This window comes from Populus nigra, chromosome 12, assembly GCF_951802175.1.
Source record: "Populus nigra chromosome 12, ddPopNigr1.1, whole genome shotgun sequence".
Classification (NCBI taxonomy): domain Eukaryota; kingdom Viridiplantae; phylum Streptophyta; class Magnoliopsida; order Malpighiales; family Salicaceae; genus Populus; species Populus nigra.
The window spans coordinates 472212-486126 of record NC_084863.1 but is presented as its reverse complement, the minus strand read 5'-3'; the positions used below and the strand labels follow the sequence as shown (position 1 = coordinate 486126).

At 35.4% G+C, this 13915-nt stretch overlaps 3 protein-coding genes across 4 annotated transcripts; 1 reads left to right on the top strand and 2 right to left on the bottom strand.

The window, feature by feature from the left end:
* Positions 1–364: 364 nt before the first annotated feature.
* LOC133670225 (AP-3 complex subunit mu-like) lies at positions 365–4350 on the bottom strand. Of its 2 annotated transcripts, none has more exons than XM_062090741.1 (8): positions 4202–4350; positions 3981–4076; positions 3410–3520; positions 3232–3321; positions 2276–2523; positions 1559–1768; positions 1122–1329; positions 365–795 (listed from the first exon to the last, which is right to left on the bottom strand). In XM_062090741.1, the coding sequence occupies exons 1-8, from the start codon at positions 4238–4240 to the stop codon at positions 550–552; spliced, it is 1248 nt and encodes a 415-aa protein (XP_061946725.1). In that variant the 5' UTR covers positions 4241–4350; the 3' UTR covers positions 365–549. The 2 variants fall into 2 exon arrangements, with proteins under 2 accessions (XP_061946725.1, XP_061946726.1); XM_062090742.1 differs by having other exon boundaries at positions 3995–4076; positions 4202–4260.
* Positions 4351–5434: 1084 nt separating this feature from the next.
* On the bottom strand, positions 5435–8570 carry LOC133669166 (Golgi apparatus membrane protein-like protein ECHIDNA). Its single transcript, XM_062089212.1, has 6 exons — positions 8425–8570; positions 7474–7530; positions 7174–7377; positions 7036–7095; positions 6554–6680; positions 5435–5753 (listed from the first exon to the last, which is right to left on the bottom strand). Exons 1-6 carry the CDS (start codon positions 8437–8439, stop codon positions 5665–5667), a joined length of 552 nt encoding a protein of 183 aa, XP_061945196.1. The 5' UTR covers positions 8440–8570; the 3' UTR covers positions 5435–5664.
* A 1791-nt stretch (positions 8571–10361) lies between these two features.
* Positions 10362–13149, top strand: LOC133669182 (chloroplast stem-loop binding protein of 41 kDa b, chloroplastic). Its single transcript, XM_062089233.1, has 10 exons — positions 10362–10614; positions 10697–10831; positions 10935–11021; positions 11147–11237; positions 11349–11403; positions 11906–11966; positions 12081–12302; positions 12409–12525; positions 12646–12735; positions 12824–13149. Exons 1-10 carry the CDS (start codon positions 10510–10512, stop codon positions 13001–13003), a joined length of 1143 nt encoding a protein of 380 aa, XP_061945217.1. The 5' UTR covers positions 10362–10509; the 3' UTR covers positions 13004–13149.
* Positions 13150–13915: the final 766 nt, after the last annotated feature.

Sequence of the window (13915 nt, the reverse complement as noted above, 5' to 3'; positions counted from 1 at the left end):
TTTATCCAACATTTTGTACGTTGGGATTCATTGTTTTTGTTGTTGCCTTTGCTGCTTTCTTTATTTTTTATTTGGAAGTGTCAAATTGATAGTTAGATCTATGTCCAATGTCAAATTTGTCTTGCAATAATGTTTTCTTCATTGCATCATTCCTCCGGTGTTTGGTAGCATTATCAAGTTGATGCAGAACATGTTCCATCCTCTATCTTCAGTGCATCACTCCTGCATATTAACTATTCTGGTGATGCGAGTCTCAACGTTTAATTGTCCTGAGTTTGTCCACAGGGACACTGCAGGACCTTTTGTGACGGGAAAGCAACATCTAGAAACAGAAAGGATTGACAATGAGAGCCAACGCTTTCAGTGATGAAAAAACAATCACAATTAACTTCGTTAAAAAAATGTTATACGAGTCCAAATTGGAAATTCTGAAAGTATCGTGTAACTACATGGATCAACTGGCATTCATACTATTATACATGAGAACAAAAAAAATCATATGCCAAGCAACAAAACAAATTGGAATTTATCTTGATCGGATACAAAAATCTATGACCTAACTTCATATAGTCCTGATCTTGTGAGAGCTCGAAAGCCTTTATAAAGACGACTTGGTACAACCCTGAGATCCAATTTATCTAATTGCAGGCCAGAAAGGGCAACACCCTGGATCCTAAAACCCACTCGAAATGTGGGAAATACATGAAGGCGCTCTAATCCTGTCTCAAGCATGAGTGTTCCAGACAATGCAGGGGCTCTATCTTTCGGTATTCGATCAATTGACCAATTGCACATCTGCACATACATGTTAACAAACTAAATAATCAAACTCAGCTGTAATAACCAAAATCAGCCATGTAAAAAAAACAAAGAAAGATAGAATCCAGCCTGAAAGAATTTTCCTTTTTCATTTTTAACCCAAGAAAATAAAATTCACAGCCCTTCTTTATAACTCAGCTGCAATCGAAGATTTGTCATGTAATAATATAAATGTTCAAAAGGGTGGCACTGAATTAGCATTTTCATTATCTTTTTTCTTCTTTTTTTTACTTTTTGCGCTGCATAATGAAAGGTGCCAAGATAATTTTTCTCACCAAACATTAAAGGTATCAGGAAGTTACCTTGTTTGTGAAGACGGTCACTGCTCCATGATTTGCAGTCACGTCAGCTGATAAAACACATGAAGGCAGTTGAAATTGCACTGTTATTGAGTCAACCATCTTTCCAGGGTCATTTCGTATTCCAACCATCACATTGATGCGGCATGTCCCAGCATCAGATGTAATTTGTGGCTTTACATATATCGGGGTACTTTTCAACTTTTTAACCCTGGATAAAGGAGATAAGTTATTTAAATAGATAAACTACAGTATACATGTGGACAAAGTGACTGAGAAGTAAGAGACATAAAACTCTAAGTATTGTCCGCATCTTTCCCAAACAGATCTATCTTGAAGATATATTACATGATAGGAAAGCCTCAAATTAGTAAAAGCTAAATGATCACAAACTGGCACTAAAGAAAAAAAACTTTTAGGATGTGTTAGACACTATGAACCTGTAACTCATGAGCTTAAACAGTCCATCAGGAGGCACAAATGATAGGATATGATGGGATTCCCATGGTCGAAACCGAACACAGGGATGAAATCTGACATCGTCCATAATAGATGGGTTTGCAAATGACAGAGTCAATTCAGGAACACCTGTGATATGGGAGTTTACTTGAACTTCACCATAAATCTCACACTTTACCAAGACCCCGTCCCTGAAAAATGCATTTGAAAGAGAAGATTGCTTAGCCACTTCAAGTATGAAACCATACAGGATAAATATAAGAAACATTCAATAATAACAACCATAGAAGCAAATTTCTTAGACCTTTACTTGACATGGAGTTTCTGAGAGCCTCTAAAGTAAAATAGTTCGTATGGAAAAAAATCAAAATAGTAACATAATATTCTCAACACCAAAGAATGGCAAGTGACACTCCAGATCTGCATTCAATACAAGAAACATATTGAGGCAGTCAGACAGCCAGTGATACTCATGAGATAGTCCCCTTCCCCATTTGTTATGTACTAGTGGCAAATAATTTGTAATGGAGACTCTTCGTAATGTCAAGTCATATGCAAAGTATCTATAGGAAAACTCAAAATTATGCACGCTAAAATAATAACCATGTATATGGAGACACTCAAATAACCAGTTCATGGGAGCTGTACCTAATGCAAACAATTAATTTCCTTGAAAAAATTTAAGAACATAGCTGTACCTATTTATAATTGCATCCATTTCTTCAACAAGATCAACGTAAACTTCATTGTTAGCATATTTTATGTCTGTTGTTCTCCATGGAACACAAGATGCTGTTGCGCCTGGAAGAGTATCGCTCACATTTGAACTGTTACCAGTCACAACACTCAGCATTTTGCTCACAATATTTGGTGGAGCTATCATCTCCCTCAGGATATTAGGTTCTGTGGTCAGGGGGAAGCCATTGTCTATCATCTCGTCCAAAAGCTGCAAATTTTAATTAAAATGCTGGTTTGTGACCACAAAATAGGGGAAAAAACCAGGGAAAGGAGGAAAATCTTGAACCAAACGAGAACTTTCAGATTCTGGATTTACCCCTTTTAACCTCAACCAATGAAATAAAAATGAAAGAAAAGCACCTTTATTTTCAATCTTTTATTCAGAATTTTTTCACTGTAAAAATTATTAAAAATACAAGCTGCAAACACAGTTTTGTATTGTTCATATACAAGGTGAAATATGTCATCTTTTGGTTTTAATACCATATAATATAGAGGACACCAGGAAAAGCAGTGTAATTACTATTAATTAGAGACATAATGTATTGAAAGACTGGCTTTATATTTTCAAACAAATCTTAAGGTTGATTCTCGAGCATACCATTGAAACCTTTCTCTGAAGTCCCAAAACAAATAGTCTAATCACTAGTAATTGGATCCTATACATGAGTCATTACCATTTTCAAACAAATATTAAGGTTGATCCTCGAGCATAGTGCTGAAACCTTTATCTCTGAAGTCCCAAAACAAACAGTCTAATCACTAGTAATTGGATCCTATACATGAGTCATTACCACTTCTCAGACCAGGCATTTCCATATAATCCCAAAATATAGCAAGAAATTATGTTATTCTATTAATTCACATCAAGAAACTAGAATGATGACTGAATATAAAACATTATGCAGAAAAGTACCTCATACACAATGACAAAGTTATCCTTTATCACATCTTCATTCAACCCTTCAAGGTAATCTGAGAGGACATCAGCTACTCTGCAAAGAAACTGAAAATCTAGTAGGTAAAGGGCAAGGATTTCAACACATACATAATCACACTGCAATCACAAAGCACATAAAGCTAACAATATCTACCTCAATGCCCATCAAAGGTGGCATTTCAAGTTGAGTGCAAGCTAAGAAAGTGATTCCCTCTCGGACAATTTGGAACAAGTAATGCGTCGGTGATGCAATAACTGATTGTTGCTATCAAAACAACAGAAGAGAAAATGAAAATACAACACAATGGCAATAGCAACAACAACATAGAAAAACTGAAAACAACTCAAAAGTTCAATTGAAAAAAAAAAGCTTTAAGAAAACAAGGCAAAAACAGTTAATATAAACATGAATCCTAGACCAAAGCTAAGATTGAAATCAGATCCAGAAGTTTAAATCCCAAAATGAAGCAAAACAACATTGTCAAAAGCCACACAGGTACCAGAATGAAACCCAAAAAGATACTAGCTTGAGACTAAACATGCCAAAAACAGAGAACATAAACCTCAATTACACAGAAATAAGAATAAAATCAAACCCAGAAGTTAAAACTCCAAAAAGAAGCTAATATAAACATGAATTATACAAAAAAATTCAGATTATACCAAACCCAGATTCCAAAATTGCAAAACGAATCCAGCAAAAAATGTTAAAGCTTCAAAAGTACCTTAAAGGAATCACCTTGAGAAATGACTTGATCCCAAAACCAAGCACAAATGGATCTATCTACTTTATGCCCAATTAGCTGTTTCTCTAGCATTACCTCCCTGTCACAAAATATCACACAAAACACACAAAATTCAGTTGGTGATATTAATCAGATCAAATAAAGATGAAGGATTTATTGTTTATGGATTTGAAAGATTTGTTTTTGATGGATTTTGAGACTTGCCCGGAATCTGAAAGAATAAATATACACTGCAACATTTCTCTCTGTGCTGCTGCTTATTTTCTTGATCTTTGGAGGATGGAGGAGGTGGAGAAGAAAATTAGAGGGAGTAAGGCAGTAAGCAAAGAGGTATTTCGAACGGTTTTTCTGGGAATGAGTTCGGTAAGAACTACAAGGGAAAACGTCGAAATTGCCCTCTAATTATAACTTGAATCTCATTTTAGTCCTCAAATAAGTTTTCTCATCTAAAAAAGACCCTTTGTGTATCTCTATTGAGTTTTTTTTATTTATTTTGTTGAATCCGTCACAATTTTTTTATGGTAATGGACAAACTCCTGAAACATAAATGGAAGTCATTAATGGATCTGAATAGAGGGATTCAATTGATAATGTTCTTAAAACAAGAATCTGATTGCAACAAAAAATCGTTTAAGAACTCAATTGAGAAGCCTTATATAGTTGGGGGGATTTACTTGAGGTTTAGCCAAATTATAAAAATCTCATTTTATTTATGTGTTTTTTGATAAATAAATTTTGGAACAAATAAAAAGTTAGTCTCTTCCTAAAACGAAAGAGAGGATTGAGTGAGTAAAACCACTTTCTCTTGTTTAAAGTAACAAACAAACAGAGGAGTCCTTTTTCCTAGTTTGAAAACAAAATTTTATTACAAAACTGTTCCAAATTTAATTTATTTTATGTTTCTTTCTTCATTTTTCTAATCGAACACAGCACCTTGTAAAGCCAAACATAGAAGAAGAGTAGGAAAGCCGAATTAGAGAACAAAAATTGACAACGCTTGAAACAAAAGACTTGACAGAGAGCATGAAACTTAGACTAGCTCTTTAGGGCATACTTATTTCTGTTCCTGGAGTTAAGATTTGTGTTTTACTAGCTGCTTGTTTAGTGTCAAATCTATTATCTATATATTTATTTTCTTAACTGGGTTTAATCTATTGTTATGCCTATGCTTTCCAGTTGCTTTGGAGAGTTTTGTCAGGCCTTGTTCTAAAGACCTGTTCTGTCTTTTGTTCAGCCTGCTTTGCTTGTTCTGCTGCTTGATTTTATCGGTAAATAATTCATCTAGATAGATTTGAGCATGACAACATATGAAGATAATTACTCTCGCTACTCTTGGCGCAACAGCATTGTATAGGTTTCATTGAAGCCTGTTAAGACTGCTTCACTGGTTCGTAAATCGTTGTGCTAAAAGGGAGCTAAAAACATGATATTAATTACACTCAACAGCAAAATTATTTTTCTAACATTATCAGTTTTCGTAATTCATTACACAAATCATTAACTGTCTCAGAGGTCAACAAAACATATATACTGTATCCTACAGAATTTCAAAGAATCAGCCGACTCAATGCTCCCAGTTTGTATACTGCCGACACCAATTTTCAACGTCTCTTGAACAAGTGCCACCACTTTCGCTTTATGCCCACCTTCTGCAATGAATGACTCATACAACACTGAATGCTGACTGTATGGTAGATGAGACTCGAGATGCAATGGTCTGGGTTGCGAACTGCTGGAACTGCTTCTTGGCATCTAAAAGAAAGAAGAATAACTTTTTATTTCTTTGCTGATAATTACAAAAAAATGAATAAAATAACCAAAGGAGTTTAGGTAACAGACCCAAGCGATCAATGTTATAGAAACAGTTAAGGTGCTAGAAACACTTTTAGCTGCAATAGAATTAGTTGATAATTCTATGGTACCAGGACAAGCACAGAGTAAGTTAATCAAAATGAGTTACAGTGCAAGCAGCAACTAAGTTCATCCATATTTATGGTGATTAGCAAGGTTACTTCAGAAACTGTGACGGATCTGCAATCATACCAATTGTTTAGTTTTCCCCTCACCTCACACACTTGCCTAGAAGGAGGCTATATTATCTAAAATAGCATAAGAACTAATTCAACTCAACTCTGAAGTTAATTTGATCTTGATCCTAATGACAAGTTAATAGGTTCAAAGCAGAACAGCTTATGAGGCCGATGGCATCATGATGCAGATATTGGGCATCTGATAGGTTTATCTAGTAATGTACTCAGCAGTGAAGCTGTGTCACTTGGGAACCCATCAATGCCTTGCCTATCTTGGCATTTTATTTAGGGTATGCTAGTGATCAATCAAAACCTAGTGTCACAGCCTCAACATAGTCCTTGAAGGCTGGGTCAGATTCATCTACACCAACAGAAATTTCAAGTTCCTATGGTCCACATCTACTTTCCACCATAGGAAATACATGGATAAGAACAATACCCGACCTAATGAACAGCACTAAAGACAAATTTAAGCAAATGATAAAAACTCTGAAAACCAAAAAAAAAAATCTCCTTGATCACCTTTGCGACATTTGGTGAAGCCAACAATGTTTGCAATGCTGAGAGTCAAGCATACTCCAACAATGAGGCAGTAATCTGGTTCGAACCTTATGAGAGAGAAAATTCCAAGCACAATCCAGGCAGCTGCCTACAACGTTAAAGGCAAACAAGATCAAATGTAGAAAGGAGAGGAAAACAAAAGATCAAATGTACAAAGAGAGGAAAACCAAAGATGAGTTTATATCTGAATTTCGACAATCAAAAAAGTGCAAAAAACCACAACCAGACAAGACCATTCTATAACAACTTATAAAAATTCGTCAATCAGGATCTTGTAAAGAAGAGATGAATAGTTTAATTTACTTTCAGCTGTGCACTATCTTGCATTTCTTTAGATCTTGACTAGTGTTCTTTGTACATCCAATCCCAAATGTTTTACAATTATGATATGCCAAGGATATTTTCAGTCAGTAGCAGACAACAATAAAATCTTATTTACTTACTGCTAGGTAAAGAGTCCACCAGAACAGCCATGAGTCTTTCTTGTTCATCCGGGCCAATGACTAATGCAAAAACAAGGATAAACATGGATGAGATTCATTTTGAAAATCAAACAATCAAGCAAGAGTTTTGAAACTGACCTCTTGGTCGAGGGATTCAAATTTCCACACACTCTCACCCAGATCATTTATCTCATTCCACCACCTAAGGCCAACTAGAATCCGACCGCTCACATTCTTAACCACCCAAAAATCAAGAGCAGCAAGAAGCACAGTCACCACAAAAATGATGACAAAGCTATTAAAAAACAGAGTAGAAAGTATGTAAAATGCCAAAGCTCCAGCCTGCAGAAAACAAGAAACACAAGGTTGTCATTCTGTTCTATTGAGGTTAACTCAAAAAAGCTAAGCTTGTGAACACAAATTAGATACGTGACATACCTTAAAGAGAACATGAAAGAAACATGTCTTTGGATTGGCATAATTTTCAACAGGGGGCTGTCAAGAGAGTTAAACATAAATTATTCACGTGGAAAAACAAAATTCAATCAAATCCCAATCAGGATTTCCACTTCATAAATAAAACAATACTCCCATCTCATAGAACCGAAAACAACAAAGGGGAAGACATGCTAGAAGAAGCACTACACTCTCTCATTCCAAATTTCATAAATTCAGTCCTTATCATTAGACTCCAAAAGAAATCTCAGAATTAAAAAATTAGACAGCAAATATATGCTATAAGATTTGAATTCTCTGCCAAAAATTAAAGATCTTGATCATTGACTATATAGTAAATTACTGAATCCTTCATCACCAACACAAAGGAAAACAAAACAATATCCCAACCTGATTTCTACTAGAATGATTCAGCACATTGAAAACAAACTAAATACGTCATTCGGTATCCATTAAAATGACTTAACACAACGGCAATTTCTCATTCGGGCTTCGATTAAAATGATTATACGAAACAAAACAAGCTCAAAATCCCATATGAGTTTCTATCAAAACCACCAAACCATGAAAAACAAATGCAATATCCCAATTGGGTCTTCACTAAACACAACAAAATGCCTTTTTCTTTCTCCAAACTGACTCCCACATGAGACTTACAATGCCTTTGTCAATCTCGAAATTGGCCCATCAGAAACCTTGGCTTGACAGATCAAAACCAATCACATGGGCACTTACAGTGCAACTCAACATCAAGATCATTAGATTTCTCAAAAACACAATATTCAAGCTCATAATCTCCAATAAAAAAAACAGATCTAATAAAAAGTACAAATTCATGCATAAGCTAGAAGGTTGATCGAGCCCCAAAATTGTATGCTACAGGATGCAATGAATTGTAGAGAAAATTAAGAGAAAGAGAATGGGTTAACTCACCTGGATAGGATCCATTTTAGAGATTGTCTTCTTCTTCTTCTCCTCCTCCTCCTTCTCCTTCTCCTTCTCGTTTGCTCTGTGAGTTTGTTGATTCACATAGAGAGTTTCTGTTAGGGACCTTTTTGTTTACGTTTTCCGCGTGGATCCAATATATTCAATTCTTCATATTTATGAATCAGTCCTTTTAGTCTTACAAAGTTATTCTAATTACCCAAATTCCATTTAAGGAAAAACAAAAACTTCAATTTAGTCACAAATAGATATACTCATTCTTAATTGAGTCCCAATTCCCATACCATACATTTAATTAAAAATATTAAAGGAGAGTGCTGGCTCATACTTGTCTTGACAAATGTCAATTCCTGCTGTGGGCAAGAGATAAAGAGTAACTTATCCTTTAGTCTCTGGATTTTTTATATAATTATAACTTAATCCTTCATGTTTAAAAATATATAATTTAACCCCTTTACTCTGGTTGACCATTGTCTTATTTAAACATCTTCGTCCTAATTTTTCTCTTGGAACTTAAATGCTGAAAGAGTAAATTTTGAATTTACTAAAAAGAGCCCACTTTCTTTTTAAAATTCCATTGTCAACAAGAATCAAGGGACTAATTTATACTTTTTCAAACATAAATGATTAATTAGTAGCTAGTTTCAAAACTTAGGGGCTAAGAAAAGTAGTAATTAGAAAAAACAGAAGGGGATGCCAATTCATTGTTCACTTAAACACGTTGCACTATGAATAATAACAATGAATTTACTATAGTACCCTTGAAAAAATATATACTAATAGTTGGGGTGTGATCGTCTTTGCAAAAGAACCATTTTGACTGTATGAAATTGATTAGGGATAAGATACAATTTTTAGGTTCTTTCTGCATAATAGAATTACATCAATGCCCTTAAAAGAAAAGATATGTTTGTCTTCTATAAAGGGGTATTTTTGTCTTTTTATTTTATTTTACACAATAAAACTATCATATTACCTTTGAAATTAGAAAAAATAACTTTGTCTTTTCATTTTTAGAAGCACAGTTAAAAGAACTACTTTCCCTGGGTTTATTTTCTTAAGCCTAGGGTCATAGGGTAATTTGGTTATTGTGTGCGTGATCTTTTTGTTATTATTGAGGTGGGCAGGGGGCGGTTTAGTTTTTAAAAAAAACAAAAAGAAATAAAAAAATTGGTAACACATGCCGAGCACGTGTCAGCTGCTCCACTATTTTTGGATGGCACGTGTGGTTGATTTTAATGATAAAAAAAATTATTTTACGGTGGTGTAGGTCGCGTCGTGACGTCTCCTCTATGAATATATGACGCGTGCACCGAGAAGAACTTTAATTTGGAATCGGTGGACATTTCATCTTCTTTCTTGCCTCATCTTGGCATTTCCTTTATGGATATGTTTTAACATTTTTTTTTTATTTAATTGGATTATCTCGGGTTTTTTGTTTGGTTTGCTTTTTTAAAATGTTATTCTAGTGACACATGCAACCTCTTCTGATATCGTTATTTAAATCTTTGTAATGGGTGATGTTCACAATAAAATGATAGTGGATTTTCGATGATTTTTTTCTTTTTTTTCTCCAAGGTATAATATTAATGGTTCTTTTGTTTTAACTAATTATTGTTAAATATTTTTTATAGTTTATTTACTATTATATTTTATAATTTAAATCAGTTACTAAATTATCCAATTTTATTGGATCTGATCGAATTAATAAAACGAGTATCAGTTTTTTCTTGCTTTTTTTTTTTAATATCATTATCATCAAGAGCATCCTTTTTGTATTCTCAAATATTTTTTACTTGAACATGGTGTCGCACGGGTCACCGATACAGTAGGTTACTTAAAGAGAACAAGAGGTGGTGATGTTGTGCATGAATGAGAGGCTGTGGATATAACCAAAGTGGAGTGGATGATTGAGTCATTGTCTTATCCTAAATTGTTAGAAACCAAGAAAAAATAAATAAAAGAAAAGGAAAGACGGGGCAGAACCAGAAACTTTCAAATTTCTGTTTCAAGAAACTTGGAAAGGCAAAGAGAGGATAGTAGTAGCAGAGACTAGAGAGGTACAAGCATACCATGGCTAGGTTGGTGGCTGTGCAGCAGCAAACTCAGCCTTCTTTCTCTCTTCTTCCTTCCTCTCTCTCTGACTTCAATGGCACCAGACTCCACTCTCAAGTTCGGGTATGTCTTGCTGTTTATCTCTTTATTTGCTTAAGATTAGTGCATGTCTAATGTCTTAACAGTTGTTTGCTTTTTCTTGCAGTGTAAGAGAAGGGTATGGCAGACAAAGGGAGCATTACAAGTTTCAGCATCAAGTTCCAAGAACATTCTTATAATGGGAGGCACTAGATTCATTGGTGTGTTCCTGTCTAGACTTCTTGTCAAAGAGGGTCATCAGGTAGTCTTATCCTTGTCTCTTTTTAGTATCTTCTTTCAATTTTTCACGTTTTGGTATCCATCAATTTTCAATGGAAAATAACTGTAGTGGTGCTTCTTGGCAGGTGACCTTGTTTACCAGAGGTAAAGCACCAATTACTCAACCGTTGCCAGGTGAATCAGACCAGGATTATGCTGATTTTTCTTCCAAGGTATTTATTATCCTAATGGGGATGAAAAGATTCTTGCTTGTTATTAGTTTCATCTGTAAAGAAATGAAGGTAATAGTGTTGGACTCTGTAGGTTAAGATTTTTGTTACTGATCATGATTTTCTAGATCTTGCATTTGAAAGGAGACAGGAAGGATTTTGAATTTGTGAAAACCAGTCTTGCTGCAAAAGGCTTTGATGTTGTCTATGACATAAATGGTATGCAATGTCTTATCATTACATCTTTTCTTTACTTTACAGCAATGAATTCTGGCAAAATGTTCTGCTCTTTACTTCTGATACCTATTTATCTTTTCGAAATGGTTTCAGGCCGCGAGGCAGTTGAAGTTGAACCTATACTGGATGCTCTACCAAAGCTAGAACAGTAAGCTCTCAACAGTTTTTTGATGATTTTGTTTACAATTCTAGAAGTCATGTGCATGATCATTTCATTGCTAGCTTTTATTGAGCCTTCAATTGGTCCTATGTCACTTGTTTCGAATTTCGGTATGGGTATGGGTTTGATTCTTGGTATTGATAATGAAATTCCCTAAACCTTGATAGCTTCCATGCATCTCATGCAAAACCACATTTGTTATCTTCAACACATTTAGTTGATACAGCCGATCTTTAATATTGCTACATAAGAGAAATTCAACGTTTCAGAATTGCATGCTGCATAAGCATCTCAGTTCTTCGGCAGAAATTCAATAGAAAAATGTTGTTTAATTACATGCTCAAAATCTTGTCTTTTCTATTTAAATATCATGCAGGTGAAATTTGATGAATTATAGTTAAGTTATAAGAAATCAGGAAACTTTACGAACTCTGTAGCCTTTCCATAACTGCTGCTGTCTTTGGAAATCTGAAGTTCTGTTAATTCCCAGGTTCATATACTGCTCTTCAGCTGGAGTTTACCTCAAATCTGATCTTTTACCGCACAGCGAGGTAGTTCTGATAGCAGTATTTATGAAACTCATTGAACAATCGCGAAGAACAGGTTTTCTTTTTCTGAATCTTCTGGTAACATATCTCTTCTAACTAGGTATTGTCTGGTTACAGAAAGATGCAGTTGATCCAAAGAGCAGGCACAAGGGAAAGCTTGAGACAGAGAGCTTACTAGAATCAAGGGGCGTCAACTGGACTTCTATAAGACCAGTCTACATCTATGGGCCCTTAAACTACAACCCTGTTGAAGAGTGGTTCTTTCATCGGTTGAAAGCAGGCCGCCCGATTCCAATTCCCAACTCTGGAATTCAAATGACTCAACTTGGTCATGTAAAGGTAAGAAAATCTTCGATTCCATCATGCATTTCAGTTATTCTGAAAGCCACTTTGGCATGAGTAACATGAAAGCAAGTTTCTGACCTGATGAGTTCAAAATTCCCAGGATTTGGCAAAGGCTTTCATTCAGGTTCTTGGTAATGAAAAGGCCAGCCAGCAAGTATTTAACATATCAGGAGAGAAGTATGTCACCTTTGATGGATTAGCTAAGGCATGTGCGAAGGTAATTCTGGATTATGCACTACTGACTATATACTAGGTAGTTAAAGTTTTGTAGCTCTTTCTGTGGCTTTTTTGCTGAATTAACGTATCTGACTATATCGTTTGATCTTTTTTCTCTCAGGCTGCTGGGTTCCCAGAACCTGAGATTGTTCACTACAACCCTAAAGATTTTGACTTCGGGAAAAAGAAGGCGTTTCCATTCCGTGACCAGGTAATTTCTGACAGAATTTTCGATACCCAATTAACGTTATTAGCTTAAAACATGGTAACGACTACTTTCTGTTTTGTGTTTAATGCAGCATTTCTTTGCCTCGATTGACAAAGCAAAGCATGTTCTTGGATGGGAACCCGAATTCGACCTCGTGGAAGGTCTTGCAGATTCTTACAACCTTGACTTTGGCAGGGGAACATACAGGAAAGAGGCTGATTTTTTCACCGATGACCTGATTCTAGGCAAGAGCCTTGTTCTTCAGGCCTAGATCATTCATCTTCTTTTCTTCACCTGCTTCCTTTCCTTCTGCTATCTATTTTTCTTCTCCCCTCTTCTCTGTATTCTATTTGTTTCCAAATTTTTCCACAAGTTCAACAATAACAACAAGAAGTTGAAATATTTGCAATATAAAAATGAGACTCAAACTAGACCAGAGAAAACGAATACGCAAGAAACATAAGTGGATGATCAACTGCAACTGAGACTGCTGTTAAGAAATTTGTAGAAATACTTCAGTCCAAGTGGATGATATATCAACAAGCCTGCACTTATGACATTGCTAATCACATGTTTTTGGAAGTAATTCTGAATACAGTTAGAAAAGCCTATCACATTTTCAGCATTCATAATCAAGCTAAGATGAGCAGCAGGTCACCATAAATTAATGTCAATGGCTCTATGAACGGATAGTGCGGCCACAAATTAATGCTACACATTCGAGTCCAGGACATTGAAGAGATCTGCACTTAGTCACTAGGACCTGTACATGAATCTGCACGCCTGAGGGCTTAAATACATGAAAAGACACCACTTTAAACTAACAACCAAGATTAATGATTTTTTGGCCGTCTTGTATATAAATATCTTAAACTTCTTATTCTCGAGGGCTGTGAAAATCCTCGCTCACACGTTAAACTCGATACGGAATTCCTTCAAACCCATGTTGTTTCATTTCCATAACCAATAATGTGGCTGAAAATGATAGCAATATGCATGAAGATCCCCTCTCAAGCAAGCCACACTAAAACGGTGACTTTCCTCCCACTAGGAAGGAGGTTGGGGCACTTCCATGGATTCATCCTTCAAGTCAAAACGTAACATCTTTTTAAGCTTTGAATTAAACCGTGTGTATTAAGTAATTTGAGGAAAATCTAGGATGCACAATGGCCTTCTATTGGTC